The 20,800-nt window shown below is 39.5% G+C and overlaps 1 protein-coding gene across 5 annotated transcripts in view; it reads right to left on the reverse strand.

The window, feature by feature from the left end:
• Nucleotides 1-20,800, reverse strand: part of SNX24 (sorting nexin 24) — a 192,696-nt gene that overhangs the window by 7,715 nt on the left and 164,181 nt on the right. The window contains exon 7 of one of the 5 annotated variants that reach the window (XM_064275906.1): nucleotides 1,033-20,204. The exons of 1 other annotated variant lie outside the window; for it this stretch is intronic. In XM_064275906.1, the coding sequence (XP_064131976.1) occupies nucleotides 20,137-20,204 (68 nt within the window). In that variant the 3' untranslated portion in view covers nucleotides 1,033-20,136. Of the gene's footprint in view, nucleotides 1-1,032; nucleotides 20,205-20,800 lie in introns of those variants that run through there. 3 more of the 5 variants (XM_064275903.1, XM_064275891.1, XM_064275910.1) reach the window with 3 other exon arrangements.

Genomic DNA, 20,800 nt, shown 5'->3' on the forward strand with positions numbered 1-20,800 from the left:
GCATGTTTCAAGAGTATCAAACATTCACTTCCTGTAAACTTTCCTACCCCTGGGAATTTACTTTAGAAAGTGATCTAAAATTGCTGTGAACATCCATTGCTTTGACCAGCCCAGCATCCAGTCCTCCTGGTTCTGGTAATGGTCATCAATTTTCTGATTTTTTCTTTGAGAAATCATACCACAAGGACACCAGTTCTTGTCCATAGGGTAGTCTGACTCTAGGGATGAGTACTCAACTAGCCTGGCAAACTCATTCATTAAATCATTTGCTAAATATTTATGGTATACTAGATATCGCTGCAAACAGCATCAGCTCTCATGGTTCCTGTGGGAGAGCAAATAATATAAACCACATGAACATATGATAGAATATCAGGCGGTGATAAATTTGTGAAGAAAAATACAGCAAGGAGGGAGGGTCGTGAAGGGTGGTCAGGAAAGACCTCTGAGTGGGGACTGAATGAAGTGAGGGAGCAGCAAGACTTGGGGATGTTGGGAGAAGAGCAGAGGGGACAAGAGCAGTGGCCCTCAGTGGCTGGATGGGTCCAAAAAACAGCAAGGAGTCCAGGTGGTGCAGAGTGAGGGGGGAAGTAAAATGAGAGAGGGAGCAAGGCTGTCCTGTAGGCCACCTGGCTCCAGTGATTGTTGGGGATGTGTGTTTGCCCCCAGTTGTGTTAATTAAAGAGCCTTAATCGTGGGACTTCTGCTGGAAGTTTTGGGAAGGACCAGCTGTCTTTCTGCTGGGAGGATGTAAAGGAACAGGCCTGAGCTGGAAACCACCTCAGAGGGAAGCTGGTCCAGGAGATGGAAAGGCAGATTTCTTAAGACATCATTTGGCCCCTGCATCCAGCCATGCCTGAACCAATCTCCATCCCTCACTTTTCAATTACTCAAGCCAATACGTTACCTTTTTTAAGACAGGATGAATTCATTTCCTGTGACTTGTATTTTTTTTGTAATCTAAAATCTTCATTCAATACAGAAATATTGAAAAATCCTTTATGTGTTAAGATAAAGATTGAAGAAATTTTTATAATAGCAAAACCCAGGAAGCAACTCGAATGCCCCAAAATGACTGTAAAGCATACATCCTGTAATAGAATAATGTGCATTCATTAAGACTAATGCTACAAAACTTAAGCGTAACATGTAAAAATGATTGTTTTAAATTATAAAATAGAAATTGTGAATGCAGCATGATATCAATTATGTAAATAAATTTTCATAAAGTAAATGCAAATTCATATAAAGCAAATGCAAATGGTGTTTTAAAAAAATATGTTTCACTTTTTTTTAGTTATCTAAGTTTTCTCTAGGGTGCATTTCTTTTTAATAATTAGAAAAAGAGGGGTGGGGCCCAGATGGTGGAGTAGACAGACACTTCTGGTGAACCCTCTTACAACAAAGACCTGAAAAAAGAAGTGAAAAGATTACATTTATGGCAAGCTAGAAGCCCTGACCATCAAAGGCAAAGTTAGAAAACGGACTGAGTGGTAGGCGGAGGGAGAGACGGTTCAGAAGCGGAGAGGAGTTGCCAGACCTGAATCGCTAGAAAGCCTCAGGCACCATTCCCAGGAGCAGCTGCAGAGGGCTGGTGGTAGCATTTGGCCACAGTTTCCTCAGGGAGAAACATCCAGCTGCACAGCCTACTCACACCTCCAGAACCAGAGAAGAATGGCGCTCTAGGCAAAAGCTAAGTACTTGTGTATATTTTACTGCGCCCCCCACCCTGAAGCCAACTTCAATGGCTTTTGATGTCCCTGGGCCTGAGATAGGTCCTGTTGCGCGCTCTGAGCCATTCTACCGGCCTTGGAGGAGGAATAAACTCACAATTAGGGAAAAGATAATCTGCAAGCTCCACTAACCTGGGGAACTCAGGACAGAAGTTGCTCCTGTCAGGCATAAATGGTCCATGGACTTTGAATACATTTCCTCCCTGCATAGACCTGTGTGGGTCCATTTCAGGAGAACAGACCCTTGTTGACAGACTGCAACTGTTACAGCTGTGCGGTGGAAAGGTGCGTATTTGATGTTTGACACCACTTTGCCTATTAAACAGGGTCCTCACCTATCCACATCAGGGCCCTAAGGACTAATGGCTCCACTCAGGTCACCCAGCCACCTGTGACTGGGGTCCGAGGATAACTGGTACCTTCCAGTCCTTAAAACCAAAAGCATTGGGTGCCCAAGGTCTGCATGCAGAACCCACCCACCTGTGCGCTCTAGGGAACAGGGATGCGCTTTCCTCACAGACACTCAGGAGATGGTTGTCAGCCCCTTGCCTTGTTCAGAGCATGATCCCCTGCTGCAACCACATACCAGTACCTACACCAGCGCCCCCTGCCCCCCTAAGACTGTAGGACAGTACCTGTGCCACACACTTGATGACCAACTACCTGGACACCTGAGCTGAATCCATACAAGAAACGTGAATGGACTCCTAGGCTCATATACCTGGTAACAGCTCTAGCCATCTGCTGACAGAACGTTAGAGCTTCAAAGGTGAAAATAATCAAGGTAGCTCACTCAAGCAACCTATTTAGGCATATCAAAACAAAACAAAGCAAGAAGTTAGGACACAGTAAGCAAACATAACATAAACTAATACAATAACTTGTAGATGGCTCGGAGACAACAGTCAATATGAAATTACATAGAGAAGTAGACCATGATCACTTCAACCAGCTCTCAGAACAAAGAATCAAGGGATCTTCTGGATAAAGGAATTACCTGATGCAGAATACAAAATATTAATACACAGAACCCTTCAAGACATCAGGAATGACAGCAGGCAATATGCAGAACAAGCCAAGGAACACACAGATAAAGCAGTTGAAGAAATTAAAAAGGTTATTCAGGAACATAATGAAAAATTTAATAAGCTGCAAGAATCCATGGAGAGACAGCAATCAAAAATTCCGAAGATTAACAATAAAATTACAGAATTAGACAACTCAATAGAAAGTCAGAGGAGCAGAATTGAGGAAGTGGAAGGCAGAATTTGTGAGACTGAAGATAAAGCACTTGCCACCAATATACTTGAAAAAAAATCAGATAAAAGAATGTATAAAAATGAAGAAACCTTAAGAATCATGTGGGACTCTATCAAGACAAATAACCTACAAGTGATTGGAGTACCAGAACAGGGAGGGATAACAGAAAATACAGATAGAATTGTTGAAGATTTGCTGGCAGAAAACTTCCCTGATTCGTGAAAGATGAGAAGAAATGTATCCAAGATGCTCCTTGAACTCAGCATGAAGTAGATCTTAAAAGAAAGTCATCAAGACATATTATAATCAAACCTGCCAAAACCAAAGATAAAGAGAATTTTAAGAGCAGTAGGGATAAACGAAAAGTCACCTACAAAGGAGAGTCAATAAGAATAAGCTTGGACTACTCAGCAGAAACCATGCAGGCAAGAAGACAATGGGATGACTTATATAAAGCATTGAAGGAAAAGCAAATGCCAGCCAAGAATCATATATCCAGCAAAACTGTCTCTCAAATATGAAGGCAAAATTAGGACGTTTCCAGATAAACAGAAGTTTAGAGAATTCGTAAAAAATCAAAACTATAAAAAATACTAAAGGGAGTTCTCTGGTTAGAAAATCAATAATATCAGCTATCAACCCAAGACTAGAACAGTGGACAGAGCAATCAGATGTCAACCCAGATAGGGAAATCACAAAAGTTAATCAAGATTTAGGAAAAAAAAAAGCTCAAAACAGGGAAACAGCAATGTCATTATGTAAAAGAAGACAACATCAAAACAATAAATAGGGACTAAGAAATGTAGTCATGATCTTTCATATGGAGAGGAAGACAAGGCAATGTAAAGAAATAAAATTTAGGTTTAAACTTAGAAAACTATGGGTAAATATCAAGGTAACCACAAAGGAGACTAACAATCCTACTCATCAAAATAAAATACAGGAAAAAAAATAGAGACTCAGCAGAAACAAAACCAAATGCAATGAATAAGAGGAAAAGACAATATATAAAGATAAGCTACTCAGCACAAAAAATTAAGTGGGAAAAAGAAACCGTCAACCACACACAAAAAAAGACATCAAAATGACAGCACCAAACTCATAAAAAAAACATACCTATCCATAATTACACTGAATGTAAACGGACTAAATGCAGCAATAAAGAGACAGAGAGTGGCAGCAGGGATAAAAAAAACACGATCCGTCTATATGCTGCCTACAAGAGACACACCTTAGACTTAGAGATGCAAACAAACTAAAACTCAAAGGATGGAAAAAAATATATCAAGTAAACAACAACCAAAAAAGAGCAGGAATGGCAGTATTAACTTCTGACAAAACAGACTTTAAAGTTAAATCCATCATAAAGGACAAGGAGGGACACTATATAATGATTAAAGGGACGATATATCAGGAGGATATAACCATATCAAATATTTATACACCCAATCACAGGGCTGCAAGATACATAAAACAAACCCTAACAGCACTGAAAAGTGAGATAGACAACTCTACAATAATAGTGGGAAGCTTCAACACACCACTTTCAGTGAAGGACAGGACATCCAGAAAGAAGGTCAATAAAGACACAGAAGATCTAAATGCCACAATCAACCAACTTGATCTCACAGACACATACAGAACACTCCACCCAACAGCAACGAAGTAGACTTTCTTTTCTAGTGCACATGGAAATAGACTACATATTAGGTCATAAAGCAAACCTTAGCAGAATCCAAAACATCGAAATATTACAAAGCATCTTCTCTGACCATAAGGCCATAAAAGTAGAAATCAACAACAGAAAAAGCAGGGAAAAGAAATCAAATACTTGGAAACTGAACAATACCATGATCAAAAACGACTGGGTTATAGAAGACACTAAGGATGGAATAAAGAAATTCATAGAATCCAATGAGAACGAAAACACTTCCTATGAGAACCTTTGGGACACAGCAAAAGCGGTGCTCAGAGGCCAACTGATATCGGTAAATGCACACACACAAAAAGAAGAAAGGGCCAAAATCAAAGAATTATCCCTACAACTTGAACAAATAGAAAGAGAGCAACAAAAGAAACTCTCAGTCACCAGAAGAAAGCAAATAACAAAAATTAGAGCAGAATTAAATGAAATAGAAAACAGAAAAACAATTGAAAGAGTTAACAAAGCCAAAAACTGGTTCTTTGAAAAAATTAACAGATTTGATAAGCCAACTGGTCAAACTGACAAAAGAAAAACAGGAGAGGAAGCAAATAACCCGAATACGAAATGAGACGGGTGATATTACAACAGACTCAACTGAAATTAAAAGAATCAAATCAGATTACTATGAAAAACTATACTCAAATTTGAAAACCTAGAAGAAATGGATGAATTCCTAGAAAAACACTACCTACCTAAACCAACACAAATAGAGGTAGAACAACTAAATAGACCCATAACAAAAGAAGGGATTGAAAAGGTAATCAGAAAAACTCCCAACCAAAAAAAAAGCCCTGGCCCGGACGGCTTCACTGCAAAGTTCTACCAAACTTTCAGAGAAGAGTTAACACCACTACTACTAAAGGTATTTCAGAGCATAGAAAAAGACAGAATACCCCCAAACTCATTCTATGAAGCCACCATATCCCTGATACCAAAACCAGGTAAAGAGACGACAAAATAAAGAGAAAATTACAGACCTATATCCCTTATGAACTTAGATGCAAAAATCCTCAACAAAATTCTAGCCAATAGAATTCAACAACATATCAAAAAAATCATTCACCATGATCAAGTGGGATTCATACCAGGTACACAGGGATGGTTCAACATTAGAAAAACATTTAATGTAATCCACCATATAAAAAAAACAAGAACCACATAATCTTATCAATTGATGCAGAAAAGGCATTTGACACCTATTCATGATAAAAACTCTCAGCAAAATAGAAACAGAAGAAAAATTCCTCAGCATAACAGAGAGCATTTATACAAAGCCAACAGCCAACATAATCCTAAATGGAGAGATTCTGAAACCATTTCACTTGAGAACAGCAACCAGACAAGGATGCCCTTTATCACCACTCTTATTCAACATTGTGCTGGAAGTCCTGGCCAGAGCAATTAGGCTAGATAAAGAAATAAAGGGCATCCAGATTGGTAAGGAAGAAGTAAAAGTATCTCTATTTGCAGATGACATGATCTTATACACAGAATACCCTAAAGAATCTTCAAGAAAACTACTGAAACTAATAGAAAAGTTCAGCAGAGTATCGGGATACAAGATAAACATACAAAAATCAGTTGGATTCCTCTACACTAACAAAAAGAACATTGAAGAGGAAATCACCAAATAATACCATTTAAAGTAGCCCCCAAGAAGATAAAGTACTTAGGAATAAATCTTACCAGGGACGTAAAAGATTTATACAAAGAAAACTACAAAACAGTTCAGCAAGAAACCAAAAGAGACCTACATAAGTGGAAAAACATACCTTGCTCATGGATCGGAAGACTGAACATTGTAAAAATGTCTGTTCTACCAAAAGTGATCTATAGATCTAATGCAATTCCGATGCACGTTGCAACGATGTTTTTTAATGAGATGGAGGAACAAATCACCAATTTCATATGGAAGGGAAAGAGGCCCCGGATAAGTAAAGCATTACTGAAAAAGAACAAACTGGGAGGCCTCGCTCTACCTGATTTTAGAACCTATTATACCACCACAGTAGTCAAAACATCCTGGTACTGGTACAACAACAGATACATAGACCAATGGAACAGAATTGAGAATCCAGACATAAATCCATCCACATATGAGCAGTTGATATTTGACAAAGGCCCAAAGTCAGTTAAATGGGGAGAAGACAGTCTCTTTAACAAATGCTGCTGGCATAACTGGATATCCATCTGCAAAAAATGAAACAAGACCCATACCTCACACCATGCACAAAAATCAACTGAAGATGGAACAAAGACCTAAATATAAAATCTAAAACGATAAAGATCATGGAAGAAAAAATAGGGACAACGCCAGGAGCCCTAATACATGGCATAAACAGTATACAAAATATTACTAACAATGCAGAAGAGAAACCACATAACTGGGAGCTCCTAAAAATCAAACACCTATGCTCATCCAAAGACTTCACCAAAATAGTAAAAAGATTACCTACAGACCCAGAAAAAGTTTTTAGCTGTGACATTTCTGATCAGCGCCTGATCTCTAAAATCTACATGATGCTGCAAAAACTCAGCTACAAAAAGACAAATAACCCAATTAAAAAATGGGCAAAGGATATGAACAGGCACTTCACTAAAGAAGACATTCAGGTAGCTAACAGATACATGAGGAAATGCTCACAATTATTAGCCAGAGAGAAATGCAAACCAAAACTACAATTAGTTTCCATCTCATGCCAACAAGCTGGCATTAATCCAAAAAACACAAAATAATAAATGTTGGAGAGATTAGAACACTTATACACCGCTGGTGAGAATGTAAAACGGTAGAACCACTTTGGAAATCGATTTGGCACTTCCTTAAAAGACTAGAAATAGAACTACCATATGATCCAGCAATCCCACTCCTTGGAATATATCCTAGAGAAATAACAGCCTTTACAGGAACAGATAGATATATGCACACCCATGTTCACTGCAGCACTGTTTACAATAGCAAAAAGATGGAAGCAACCAAGATGCCCATCAACAGATGAATGGATAAATAAATTATGGTATATTCACACAATAGAATACTACACATCAATAAAGAACAATGATGAATTCGTGAAACATTTCATAACATGAAGGATTCTGGAAGGCATTATGCTGAGTGAAATTAGTCAGTTGCAAAAGGACAAATATTGTACGAGACCACTATTATAAGAACTCCAGAAATAGTTTAAACAGAGAAGAAAATATTCTTTGATGGTTATGCAAGCAGGGAGGGAGGGAAGGAGGGAGAGGGGTTTTCACTAATTAGTAGATAAGAACTATTTTAGGTGAAGGGAAAGACAACACACAATACAGGAGAGGTCAGCACAACTGGACTAAACCAAAAGCAAAGAAGTTTCCTGAGTAAATTGAATGCTTCGAAGGGCAGCACAGCAGGGGTGGGGGTTTGGGGACCATGGTTTCAGGGGACATCTAAGTCAATTGCCATAATAAAATCTATTAAGAAAATATTCTGCATCCCACTTTGGAGAGTGACATCTGGGGTCTTAAATGCTAGGAAGCGGCCATCTAAGATACATCAATTGGTCTCAACCCACCTGGAGCAAAGGAGAATGAAGAACACCAAAGACACAAGGTAATTATGAGCCCAAAAGACAGAAAGGGGCACATAAACCAGAGGCTACATCAGCCTGAGACCAGAAGAACTAGATGGTGCCTGGCTACAACCGATGACTGCCCTGACTGGCAACAGAACAGAGAACCCCTGAGGGAGCAGGAGAGCAGTGGGATGCATACCCCAGATTCTTGTAAATAGAGCAGGCTTAATGGTCCAACTGAGACTAGAAGGACCCCAGAGGTCATGGTCCCCAGACCTTCTGTTAGCCAAAGACAGGAATCATTCCCAAAGCCAACTCTTCAGATAGGGATTGGACTGGACTATGGGTTAGAAAATGATACTGGCAGAGTGAGCTCCTTGGATCAAGTAGACACATGAGACTATGCAGGCATCACCTGTCTGGAGAAGAGATGAGAGGGGAGAGGGGGGCAGAAGCCGGTGGAAAGGACATGAAAATAGACAGTGGAGGGAAGGAGTGTGCTGTCTCACTAAAAAACTACTGCTGTCGAGTCGATTCTGACTCATAGTGACCCTAGAGGACAGAGTAGAACTGCCCCATAGAGTTTCGAAGGAGCGCCTGGTGGATTCGAACTACTGATCTTTTGGTTAGCAGCCGTAGCACTTAAGCACTAAGCCATCAGGGTTTCCCAGGAGTATATAAAAAAAATACAGCAAGGTGTATATGAATTTTTGTATGAGACACTGACTTGGTTTGTAAACTTTCACTTAAAGCACATTAAAAAAGAAAAAAAAAAACTTAAAGTTAACAGGAAATTGAAAACAAGTTATCTCTTACCATATAAAACTGTTTTAAGTCTCAAATATCAGAGAGCACATAAAACCAAAAAACCAAACCCAGTGCCATCGAGTCGATTCAACTCATAGTGACCCCATAGGACAGAGTAGAACTGCCCCGTAGAGTTTCCAAGGAGCGCCTGACGGACTCAAACTGCCAACCCCTTGGTTAGCAGCCGTAGCACTTAACCACTATGCCACCAGGGTTTCTGAGAACACATAAGCCATTGTTATTCCCCATGCAGAAGTCCCTGGGTGGCATGAATGGCTAAGCACTAGACTACTAGCTGAATCAAATCCACCCACAGGTGCCTCAGAAGACATGCCTTGCAATTTGCTTCTGAAAGGTCACAGCCTTGAAAGTCCTGTGCCACACATGAGGTTGCCATCAGTCGGAATCAACTTGAGGGCAACTAACAACAACAATATCCCAGCATAAAGACATGTACTTCACACTGTATTTGCCATCCAGTTTTTTCCTTAGTGTAAGCATAAATGACATCTCTCTAGTGACAAAGCAAAAAAAAAAAAGTTCATTTTGGAAGTGCTGAAATTCTGATACCACTAGCTCCATATAGTAAATTATCTACTACCTGTACACCCTGATGACCAACAAGCTAATGATACCCTGCTAAGAGCAGTTTACTTCTGATACACAGAGGGCCAGCCTTCACACAGAAAACATCTGCAAACTGATGAAAATGAAAGTAGCACTGTTGCCTTTTATGGCCTATGCTTTCTGCAAAACGTTTTGAGAGAAATAGTTCACTATTTTGGCAATCGTGATGCTAAATGGACACATATGTAGCAATGTGTGTGCATGGAATCAGAGGAAAACTTACGTTGGACACCACTACCAAACCCAAGTTAATACAATTTAGTTTTGAATCACTTTAATAAACAATTTAAAACATTTTGATATCCTCAGCCATCATCATTTTTATTTTCTTATAAAAGTTATTTAGCGATTTTCTAGATCATCAAATAAGAACTCAGTAAAATTTATCCTTGGGTCAGATTAATTACAATGACACTTTTGGAATTATCAACTACATACTTCACTTCAGATGCATTTTTGGATTTTGAGCATAACTCATCAACCTCATTTCCCAGTTCAGTTGTTTTGAGTTACACAGAGACAAAAACATGGCAAGGCTTTTATAGCAGGAAAAGGATTTGTTTTCATTTTCCAACATTGTTATAATTCAGACAGCTGAAAAAATCTTTGATCTAGAAGGCTTGGGAATTCAAAGCCCCCTCAAGGCACTGTTTTTGTTTTTAGTTTTTTTTTTTTTTAATAAGGAAGAACAAAAACAGTGTTTGTAATGGAAAATTTTGGTGCCGTTAAGTACATAACAGCTTTTACCTAAGTCTAATTCATCTTGTGGATTTAAGATTTTGGCTAAGAGTAAGTTTTAGGTGTGATATTACTTGAGATTTGCTGGTGTTATGATACTCTTGAGTGGTAGAAAAACAACTGGCATTAATGTAGAATTAGGGTGACTAGCTACAGGAGTGATGTCAGAGAAAAAGAAAAAAAAAAAAAAGGTCCACAGAACAAATAGTAAGAAGTAAAACAAAACGTATTATAAAGTCCACAAATGGAATTTAATTCCATCCCTAGTTAGATCAGAATGCCTGGGGAGCATAAATTTAGAGAGGACTCAATATGTCAATATTCCTTCTACTACCTACACTGTAAGTTTTATTGAGAGATAAGTTTCCATGTCTATTAATAGATGTTTCAGAGGGTGTGAAGGACTCTCTTCCTGAAGCACACTGGCCTTTAAAGTGCTATTAAAACTATAGCCACCTTCTGCCCTGCTGTCACATTGTTATTAGGTGCCGTTGAGTCTGTTACGACGCACAGCCACCCTATGCTCAACGGAACGAGACACCACCTGGTCCTGCATCATCCTCACAGTTGTTGCTATGTTTGAGTCCATTGTTGCAGCCACCGTGTCAATCCACCTTGATGAGGGTCTTCCTCTTTTTCCATGACCCTCTATTTTACCAAGCATGATGTCCTTCTCCAGGGACTAGTCCCTCCTGATAACATGTCCAAAGTGCATGAGACAAAGTCTCACCACCCTCACTTCTAAGGAGCATTCTGGCTGTACTTCTTCCAGGACAGATTTGTTTGTTCTTCTGGCAGTTCATGGTATGGTATATTCAATATTCTTTGCCAACACCACAATTCAAATATATCAGTTCTTCTTTGGTCTTCCTTATTCATTGTCCAGTTTTCTCATGCCTCTGAGGTGACTGAAAATACTGTGGCTTGGGTCAGGGGCAATTTAGTCCTCAAAGAGACATCGTTGCTTTTTAATACTTTAAAGAGGTCTTTTGCAGCATATTTGCCCAATGGAATACATTGTTTAATTTCTTGACTGCTGCTTCCATGGGCATTGATTGTGGATCCAAGTAAAATGAAATTTTTGACAACTTCAATATTTTCTCTGTTTATCATAATGCCACTTATTTGTCCACTTGTGAGGATTGTTTTATGTTGAGTGTAATCCATGCTGAAGGCTGTGGTCCTTGATCTTCATCAGTAAGTGCTTCAAGTCCTCTTCACTTTCAGCAAGCAAGGTTGTGTCATCTGCATATCACAGGTTGTTAACGAGTCTTCCTCCAATCCTGATGCTGTGTTCTTCTTCATATAGTCCAGTTTCTTGGATTATTTGCTCAGCATATAGTCACCATCTGTCCTAGATGGTAAATATTATGCCCTATTAATTGGATAGAAAGGAGCTCTACTGGTACAATTGGTTAAGTGCTCTGCTGCTAACTGAAAGGTTGACAGTTGGAATCCACACAGTGGCTCTGCAGAAGAAAGACTTGGCAATATTTTCCTATTCAGATTACAGCCAAGAAAATCCTATGGGACAATTCTACTTTGTCACATGGGGTCACCCACCATGAGTTGCAATTGACTCAACGGCACCCAACAACAACATTTGGATAGATACCTCAATTTGAAAATTTTGAAACTTTTTTCCCCACTCAGTTGCAATAGATTGGTCTGCTTCCTGTGCTTCTTCTAGACTCGAAGGGCTACACTGTGACAGAACGTCATGAGGCAAAGAATGGGAATTGGTCACCCTCAACCAGAGAAATTCGAGGCTTCATTTAACCCTGTCGGCCTTGAAGCATAGCTCTCTTTTAAAGAATTCAGAGCTTTTGAATTGGCTCCAAATCTTGTAGAAGTTGCTCTCCCTGCCTGCAAGTCATCGTCCACCGCCACCCCCTCCCCACCTCCACAAACTCCTATCCCTGTTTCCAGCCTCTTAGCGATCCTTCGGGATGTAGTCTGTGGACTCCCTCAGGAAGCCTTCACTGGAACCTTCCACACACAGGGCTGTAACTCCTTATTTCTCGGTGTGTCTCCCTTCTCCTTCTTGGACTGGAAGCTCCTCTCAGGGTGAGGATTGGATCTTATTTCTAATCTACCCTAAAGGTTTCACACATAACTGATGTTTAGAATGAATGACCAAAAAGAACATGACATTACACTATGAGGCACTTAAATTTTCTTAAGACTATACCAAAAACTCATTGTCGTCAATTCTAACTTACAGCAACCCTATAAAAAACATTGACATTGTTAAACATTGACATTCATCTTTCAACTCTTTCTACTATATTCGAAGACTGACAGCTTTTAAAGAAAATACATTTTTCCTCTTATTTTCTGAGTTGAGGTTTGAAGGGCATGATAGATGCAGATTAGCAAAAATGAGGTGAGTGACAAAGAGTAAGAGGAAACACATGGGATGGTGACCTTTAAGTAGCAGTGTCTGTAATGGACGGCAGCTGGCTTGTGTGAAGTGTTAACACCTTGGTTGGGAATATGGCACATTGCCAGTAGGTGGTGGAGGTGCTGAGCTGAGCATTTTAGACTTGACTTCAGAGGTGATGAGGAACCACACTCTAGGGCCTTAGGTATTGTGGAAGTCATGGAATCTACTTTGGAAACCTTTACATTTGAACCCTTGTTAGACTACTCGTGTGGCCCTCCTGGGGTTCCATGAGAAGGCTGTGGCCAATCATACCGCTCACTCACCACCTGTAACTCAGCTGGGTAGCATGATACACTACTGAGGTCAAAGTCACAGGTTTGATCTCTGTGCTTTGCTTTGTTCCTGGCTATAGAGCATGTTCCTGAACCTGGTGAACAAGGCAAGAAGTAGGAGATGGCTCAGCACAAACCTATCACTGCAGTGGAAAAATGTGTGAACAGGAATTAGCCCAGTGCCTCCTGACCCCAAAGTACTGCTCAATAATGTTGGCTACTTATTATTCTCTCTCATCTTCAATTTCTTATTCAACAAAATAAGGACATGTTACAGGTTGAATATTGTCTCCCAAAAGATATGCTGAAGTTCTAACTCTAACTGTACATGTGAATGTGACTTTGTTTCAAAGTAGTCTTTCTTTGAAATTGCTCTCAGTTAACCAGGCCATACTGAAGTGGGGTGGGTCATAATCCCTCTGAATCGTATCTTATAAAAGGGGAGAACAGATAGAGTCATTTACAGAGGGAAGGCAACACGTGAAGATACATCTATAAAGGAACACCAAGGATAGCTGGCAGCCACCAAAAACCAGGAGAGAGGCAGGGAACAGTTTGTCTCTCAGGACCCTCATAACAAATCAACATGGCTAATACCCTAATTTGGACTTTTAGCTTCCAAAACTCTGAGAATATAAATGTCTGTTCCTTAAAGCCACCCATGTTGTGGTATTTTGTTATGGCAGTCCGAGGAAACTAAGGCTGGACACTAAAAACTATTTCAGAAAGTTATGAGAACTTAATGGCATAAAGCATGCAAAGCCTTAACTCAATATGTAGAACCCAGTACGGACTCAGTAAAAAAACAGTTGCGATGGAGTCGATTCAGACTCATGGTGACCCCATATGTGTCAGAGTGGAACTGTAGCTCCACACAGTTTTTAGTGGTTGGTTTTTCAGAAGTAGAGCACCAGGCCTTTCTTCTGAGGCACCTCGGGGTAGATTTGAACCACCAACCTTTTGGTTAGCAGCTGAAAGACCCCAGAGAAAGACCAAACCACGTGCCTTCAAGTTCATTCCAACTCATGGGGACCCCACAGGAGTATCTAAATGGCATAGAATATCAAAGCTGGGGACACTATTGATGTCACTGTGACTGCTGTTACAGAAATGAAGAAAGAAAATGGCTCACATTGGACAGATCAGATGTCCAAACATACTTTTAGGATACAAAACTTTTCTCTAGCAAATTATACTTTTTAAAATTATACACTGAATATTGAATAGGGTAACAAAACATTCACCATTTCAACCATTTTCATGATACGGTTCAGTGACATTAAATATGCTCATCTCTTTCAGCCATCACCATGAGCTATTGCTGAATTTTTCCATCACTCTCAACAGAAGCTCAGTGTGTAAATTACACTTTTAATGGCTTGATATATTTAGTGTACCTTCTTCCCTCTCACACAAAAATAAATGTTCTTTCATCATCATCATCAGAATCTTGTCTGTCACTACGTACCTACACAGACAGAAAACATAAGTGGTATAGAAATTGCAAGTTAGCATCTGCTATGTCCCTGGGTTCCTGCTGCTGAATTCAAAATCTGTAATTATCAAAGATGAAAACCAAAACAAAGCCAAGAATGAAAATGAAAATGCTCCCAAGGAGAGCAGAAAGAATTAGAGAATTAGCCTTAATCACTGAACTTTATATCTAACTCAATAAAAGGGAAAGACACTCTCTAGCCAATACAATGGCTAAAAACTCCAGAAAGCAAGGATTATGTTTTTATTCTTTAGGTGCCTAACACAATGCCTTAATCCAGTGGGGGAACTCAAAGCCATTTCATTGAATGAATGGTTAAATGAATATATGGCTTTCCCACTGTATATAGGGTATTGATTGAGACATCTACTCAACTTGTCAGACATCCTTGCTGCTCCTTCAAAGAGACCCTTCCTCTGGCCACATTCAATACCCTAAGCACTGAATTGATGTTTTCTTGGTAGAGGATTTTGAAGGGGGTATAAAAAGTCAATAAAGAAATCATTAAGGGGATGCTAAAGGGTAGTTCATAAACCATCTCCCTTAGACAGTGGTTCCTCACTTATTTATTTAGTGCTGCTATAACAAATACCATAAGTGGATGGCCTCAACAAAAAGAAATTTACTCTCTCACACTCCAAGAGGCTAGACGTCTGAATTCAGGGTACCAGCTCCAGGGGAAGGCTTTCTCTGTCTGTTGGCTCTGGGAGGTCTTTGTCATCAATATTCCCCTGGCCTAGGAGCTTCTCAGCACAGCAACCTTGAATCCAAGGGACATGCTATACGCCTGGCTTTGCTTTCTTGGTGGTAAGAGGTCTCCCTGTCTCTCTGCTCGCTTCTCTCTTTTATATCTCAAAAGAGATTGGCTTAAGACACAACCTTGTAGATTGAGTCCTTCCTCATTAACATAACTGCCTCTAATCCTACCTCATTAATATCACAGAGGTAGAATTTACAATACATAGGAAAATCACATCAGATGACAACATGGTGGACAATCACACAATACTGGGAATCATGGCCTAGCCAAGTTGATGCGTATCTTGGGGGGACACGATTTAATCCATGGCAATAGGTGTGAATCACAATCAGCTGGGCAATTTTTCTAACTACTCAAGACTACTGCAGCCCCAAAATACTGATTAACGAATCCCAGGTGATTCTGATGCATAGCCCAGATCAGAAGTATTGTTGTAGAATCTTGAAGGTTGCCAAAGATATGAGACTTACATCTGGTATGTGTAACAAAAATCCTTACAACTGAACCAATAAACAACATCATGATAAATGGCAAAGAAATTGAAATTGTCAAGGATTGTATTCTTCTTGGATCCACAAACAATGCCCATGGAAGAAGCAGTCAAGAAATCAAATGACATATTGCATTGGTCAAATCTGCAACAAAAGATCTCTTTAAAAAAAAGAAAAGATGTTACTTCGAGGATTAAGAATGTGCCTGACCCAAATATTTTCCATTGCCTCATATGCATGTGAAAGCTGGACAACGAATAAGGAAGGCTGAAGAAGAATTGATGCATTTGAATTATGGCATTAGCTTAGAATACTGAATATACCACGGTCTGCTAGAGGAACAAATTTATCTGTCCTGGACGAAGTACAGCCAGAATATTCCTTGGAAGCTAGCAAGCGTGCTTCATTTACTCTGGACACATCAGCAAGAGAGGTCAATCGCTGGAGAAGAGTGTCATGATTGCTAAAGTAGAGGGTCAGCAGAAAAGAGACACTCGATGAGATGGACTGACAGTGGCTGAGACAACGGGCTCAAACAGCAATGATTGTGAGGATGGAGCATAGCTGGGCAATGTTTCTTTCTGTTTCTTTCTGTTACACACAAGGTCACGACAAGTCAGAGCCCACCCCACAGCAGCTAACAATAATATGTGCTCTTCCTGCACCCATGACAAATATCACTAATTGATTCACTAATTGATCACTGCCCCCTTACCCACAGAGCCAATCCTTCCTAAGAATTCTTCTCAATACAGCACTTCAAGCAGCCATTATCAATTGATCAAGGTTGAAAAGTAAAATGAAAGCCATTTGTTATCCTAGACTGTGATCACGGTATTTCTCTAAATTGTGATCGTGAGATTTCTACATTTTTCAAAGTGAGCTTATGAATGTAGGTTTTACGAGGTAGTGATGTGCATGGTGTTGCTGGGGTTGTACATATCACCAACAGTTTTAGATAGGGAGTATGTGATGCGTGAGGCCTTGGAGGCCTCGGTCAGGCCAATGCTGGGAGAAAGGACATCAGGGCTGTAATTATGCAAAGTGGCCAGCCCATGGAGGTCAGGGCTGAGGGAGGCTCCCCGTGAACCAGCACTGGGAGACGGTCTGAGCCAGTCCCAGCAAACCATCAGTCTAAGGACTAGTGGGCGGGGAGAATAAAGAATGTCCTTACCTCCTGTCTTAAGTAGTAATAGGATTTCTTTTCCTTCTTTTTGTTCTGTGATTTTCTCTTTACCCTTTATTTTTCAATTGTCAATGAATACATGCTTTGAATGATCTAGGTTTTTTGACATATCCCCAAGCGCAGGGCTCCAAGCATGACACTGGTCCTCATAAATGACATGCCTGGATTTGTGTGCAGTGCACAAATTTCAGAGCAAAATTGGGTATCTGTGCAATAAAAACCAACAGTAAAATATCATGAAATCAGGCATAAAGATGTCTAACAGCTTGCTGAGTTTTTTAAATGAATGTTTTGCTCTTTTAATACTGACTTTATAATTGCTTTATGAAAAATGAATAAAATACACAGTATATGCACAAGGCTATTGTCTATAGCATTTTTATAAAAGAAAAACAGAAACAAATGCTTATTAATATGGTCCCAGGGTACTAGTTACATAAGTCATAGCAGCTCCATGCAAAAAAGTTGAGACAGCACTTACGGACTAATATGGTCAGATCATCAAGATAATAAATGAAATGAAAATAGAAAATAATGAGTATTGTATGCTACCATTTTTGTAAAAAAGAGGGAGACAGAATATATATACACTAAATGTACAATATTTGCTTGCCTGTGGATGAAATGTCTCTGGAAGAATACACATAAACTAAGTACAGCAGTTGTCTGTGGAAGGGAAACTGCGAATGTAAGATACTGGGTAAGAAGACTTTTCTTCTTTATATATCCTTTTAGATGTTTTTCTTAAATTTTCAACCATGGAAATATTTTCCATCATCTTTCCAATGTGTAGTCCTGAACTTCAGAGACCAGAAAGCTGTCAAGTCCTTCCCAGACTCCCTTGCAGCGGGAGATCTCAATGTGATTAAGGTTTTGTCAACTCAATGTACATTCATGAGATGTGGAAGATGGAAGTAGATGAAGACCATCTTCCTGCTGCTTTGGACTGCGGTTGCTGGCAATCAAGGCCATGAGTGTGCAGAGGCGATTGTGATATAGGTGGTGGCAGCTGGACACATTGTTCCAGTGCCCAGTGTGTGTGTATCTGTGTGTAAAGAGACATACAAATTGCACATGTGAAGAATGTTGATAGCAAACATTTTGTTACATATATATTTACTACAGTTAAAAAGAGACAATTCATATTTCAAATAAAATCCCAGGAACAGAAGACTAATTCAAATATGCTTTATTCTTTTTTTTCATTTAACTCAAAATAGTTAATAACCAAAACACTTAAAAAATATTTCCAATGCTTGACTATACAGTTATTTTTGGTTGATGACACTTGATTAGTTTTGTTTCCCAGAAGTAGTAACAACCTATCATAAAACGTATCTTTAAGAGTTTGCGCCGGCTTTAAACCTATACATTTAGTTCCTAATCAAAAGGCATGATTTAGTTGTTAGTTTTGATTCTAAACATATGTCTCCCACATAAAAAAAAAAAAATTTTTTTTCCACATAGAAGCTTAATAAAACTAATAACCATAAATAGGCTAATCATTAGTTTTCAATGAAATGCCCAAATATAGCACACACATAGAGGTAACATATATGCTTTTACCCTTTATAAGAAACATGTAAGATAAATATGACTGTTTGAAGTAGAGTTATATCATAAACACTTTGTTATTGTTGTTGATAGGTGCTGTCGAGCTGGTTCCAACTCATATTGACCCTATGTACAAAAGAATGAAACACTGCCCGGTCCTGCACCATCCTCACAATCGTTGCTATGTTTTAGCCCACTGTCGCAGCCACTGTCTTAATTCATCTCGAGGGTTTTCCTCTTTTTTACTGACCCTCTATTTTACCAAGCATGATGTCCTTCTCCAGGGACTGGTCCCTCTGAATAACATGTCCAAAGTACATGAGAAGGGGTCTTGCCATCCTCGCTTCTAAGGAGCATTCTTGCTGTTACTTCTTCCAGGACAGATTTGTTCACTCTTTTGGCAGTTCACTGTATATTCAATATTCTTCGTCAACACCATCATTCAAACGCATCAATTCTTCTTCAGTCTTCCTTATTATAAACACTTTAACTTACATTATTTCAATATATGAGGTAAGTGAAAAGGAAATGATAAGGAAAATAACATTTAATGCTGTGGCAATTCCACTTACTCAATGAGTGTATCCCCTCAAGTAAACCAAGGTGAGTATTATCGATCTGGGATCCCCTCTGTCAGTTCACTTCTGCCTCTCAGAGGACAGGCTTCCTGTAGGCTGAGTGTGAGTCTCGTGTTTAAAGGTCTGTGTTTCTTATACAAAATGGCCCCTGACAAACACCGAAAACTTCATTTGGTCTTCAGCTGAAGAAATAGTCATTTCTTGCAACACTGGAGAAAAAGCTCATTGTGGTGGATGTACAGATTTCTAATATGGGGCCTTCCTAAAGGGCTTTCAAAGATAATCTTGATAAGATTCCATTTTATCTCATGGGCTGATGCTAGAAACTAACCCCTAGTATGATGCAACTCCACTATGATGTAAGTAAAAAGCTATGATTCCTAAAATGCCATGATATCCTCAGTATAATTTAATTTCCAGTTTAGTTCCTTCCTCACAATTAGCACGATGTGTTTCTGTCACACTTGCCTGGAGCCAGCACTTCAGAATGTACCCATCACTAGCTGAGAAAATCTCACGGTGAAAAGATTAGTGTGTCACAAAATCTGAACAAAAAAGTTGTATCCGTCTGAGTCCAGATATGATTTTCAATTAGCAAATGGTGCTGCTGGAGCAGTGGGTAGCTCTGTTTTGTTATACTCGGTGCTCCCAGCGATGTCCTGTGGCTTCTTTTTCACAGGTTTCTAAGTTGGTAGCTACATTCTACTTCTTTACCACTTGGCCTTAACCTAACCACTATCCTGGTTCAGTTTCTATTTTTAAAAGCACCATTCTTAATGGAAACATCCCTGCCCTGAATTAAGCTGGGACTGTGAATTTTACCACTAGCTAGAGATGTTATGCCATAGAGTTAGGCTAATTCGGTAGATATCAATTTCCTTGACAATGACTTCTCAACTTGCTTTAGCTTCTTTTAGCCACGTAGGATTTCTACCTGGGCTGGACGTGAGGGTAAAATATCCCATGGAGAACTCCTTCAATAACCACATTTGGACAATCTGAAAAACAAAAGAAAAACTGCTTTTCTCATGTACATTGATAAAATATAATCTCTGTAGAATTTAACACGGTAAGGCCTGCTATAACCGAACGCTCCACAGTGCCGGGCAGTCTGTCCTTGTTCAGGGTATGCTATCAGCCATGCTGCGGCCTAAAGCCATGTTAGTGCACTGCCAGGTGCTGCGGAATGCACGGCCAGATTTGTAGCTTATTGATTTAAGGGATGTTCTAATGGTTAATGCTGCTAGGCCCCGGCTCTTTATCTGAATGTTTTCTCACAAGAAAGATGGATTACACTGGCAATTCAATTTCTAACAAAATCTCAATATACTTGAAGGAATTCCAAGATTTCTACTGGGAATACTTCGCTGCAGTTTTTCCATTGCGGTTTACAGCAGCATTTAGTCCAAGATGTCTTAGAGGATGCTTGTTCCATTACAGCAGCTTCTGGAGGGCAGTAAGACGGGAACCTGTCTTCCTAATTTAAAAGGGCAAATTTCCCACAAAAGCCACATGGTCAACCTTGAAAAAACCAGCTACATTTTTAGAGGAGATACAAAGGAAACCCAGGGATGCATGGTATGCTGTTCCACAT

Source organism: Loxodonta africana, chromosome 2 (genome assembly GCF_030014295.1).
Source record: "Loxodonta africana isolate mLoxAfr1 chromosome 2, mLoxAfr1.hap2, whole genome shotgun sequence".
NCBI lineage: Eukaryota > Metazoa > Chordata > Mammalia > Proboscidea > Elephantidae > Loxodonta > Loxodonta africana.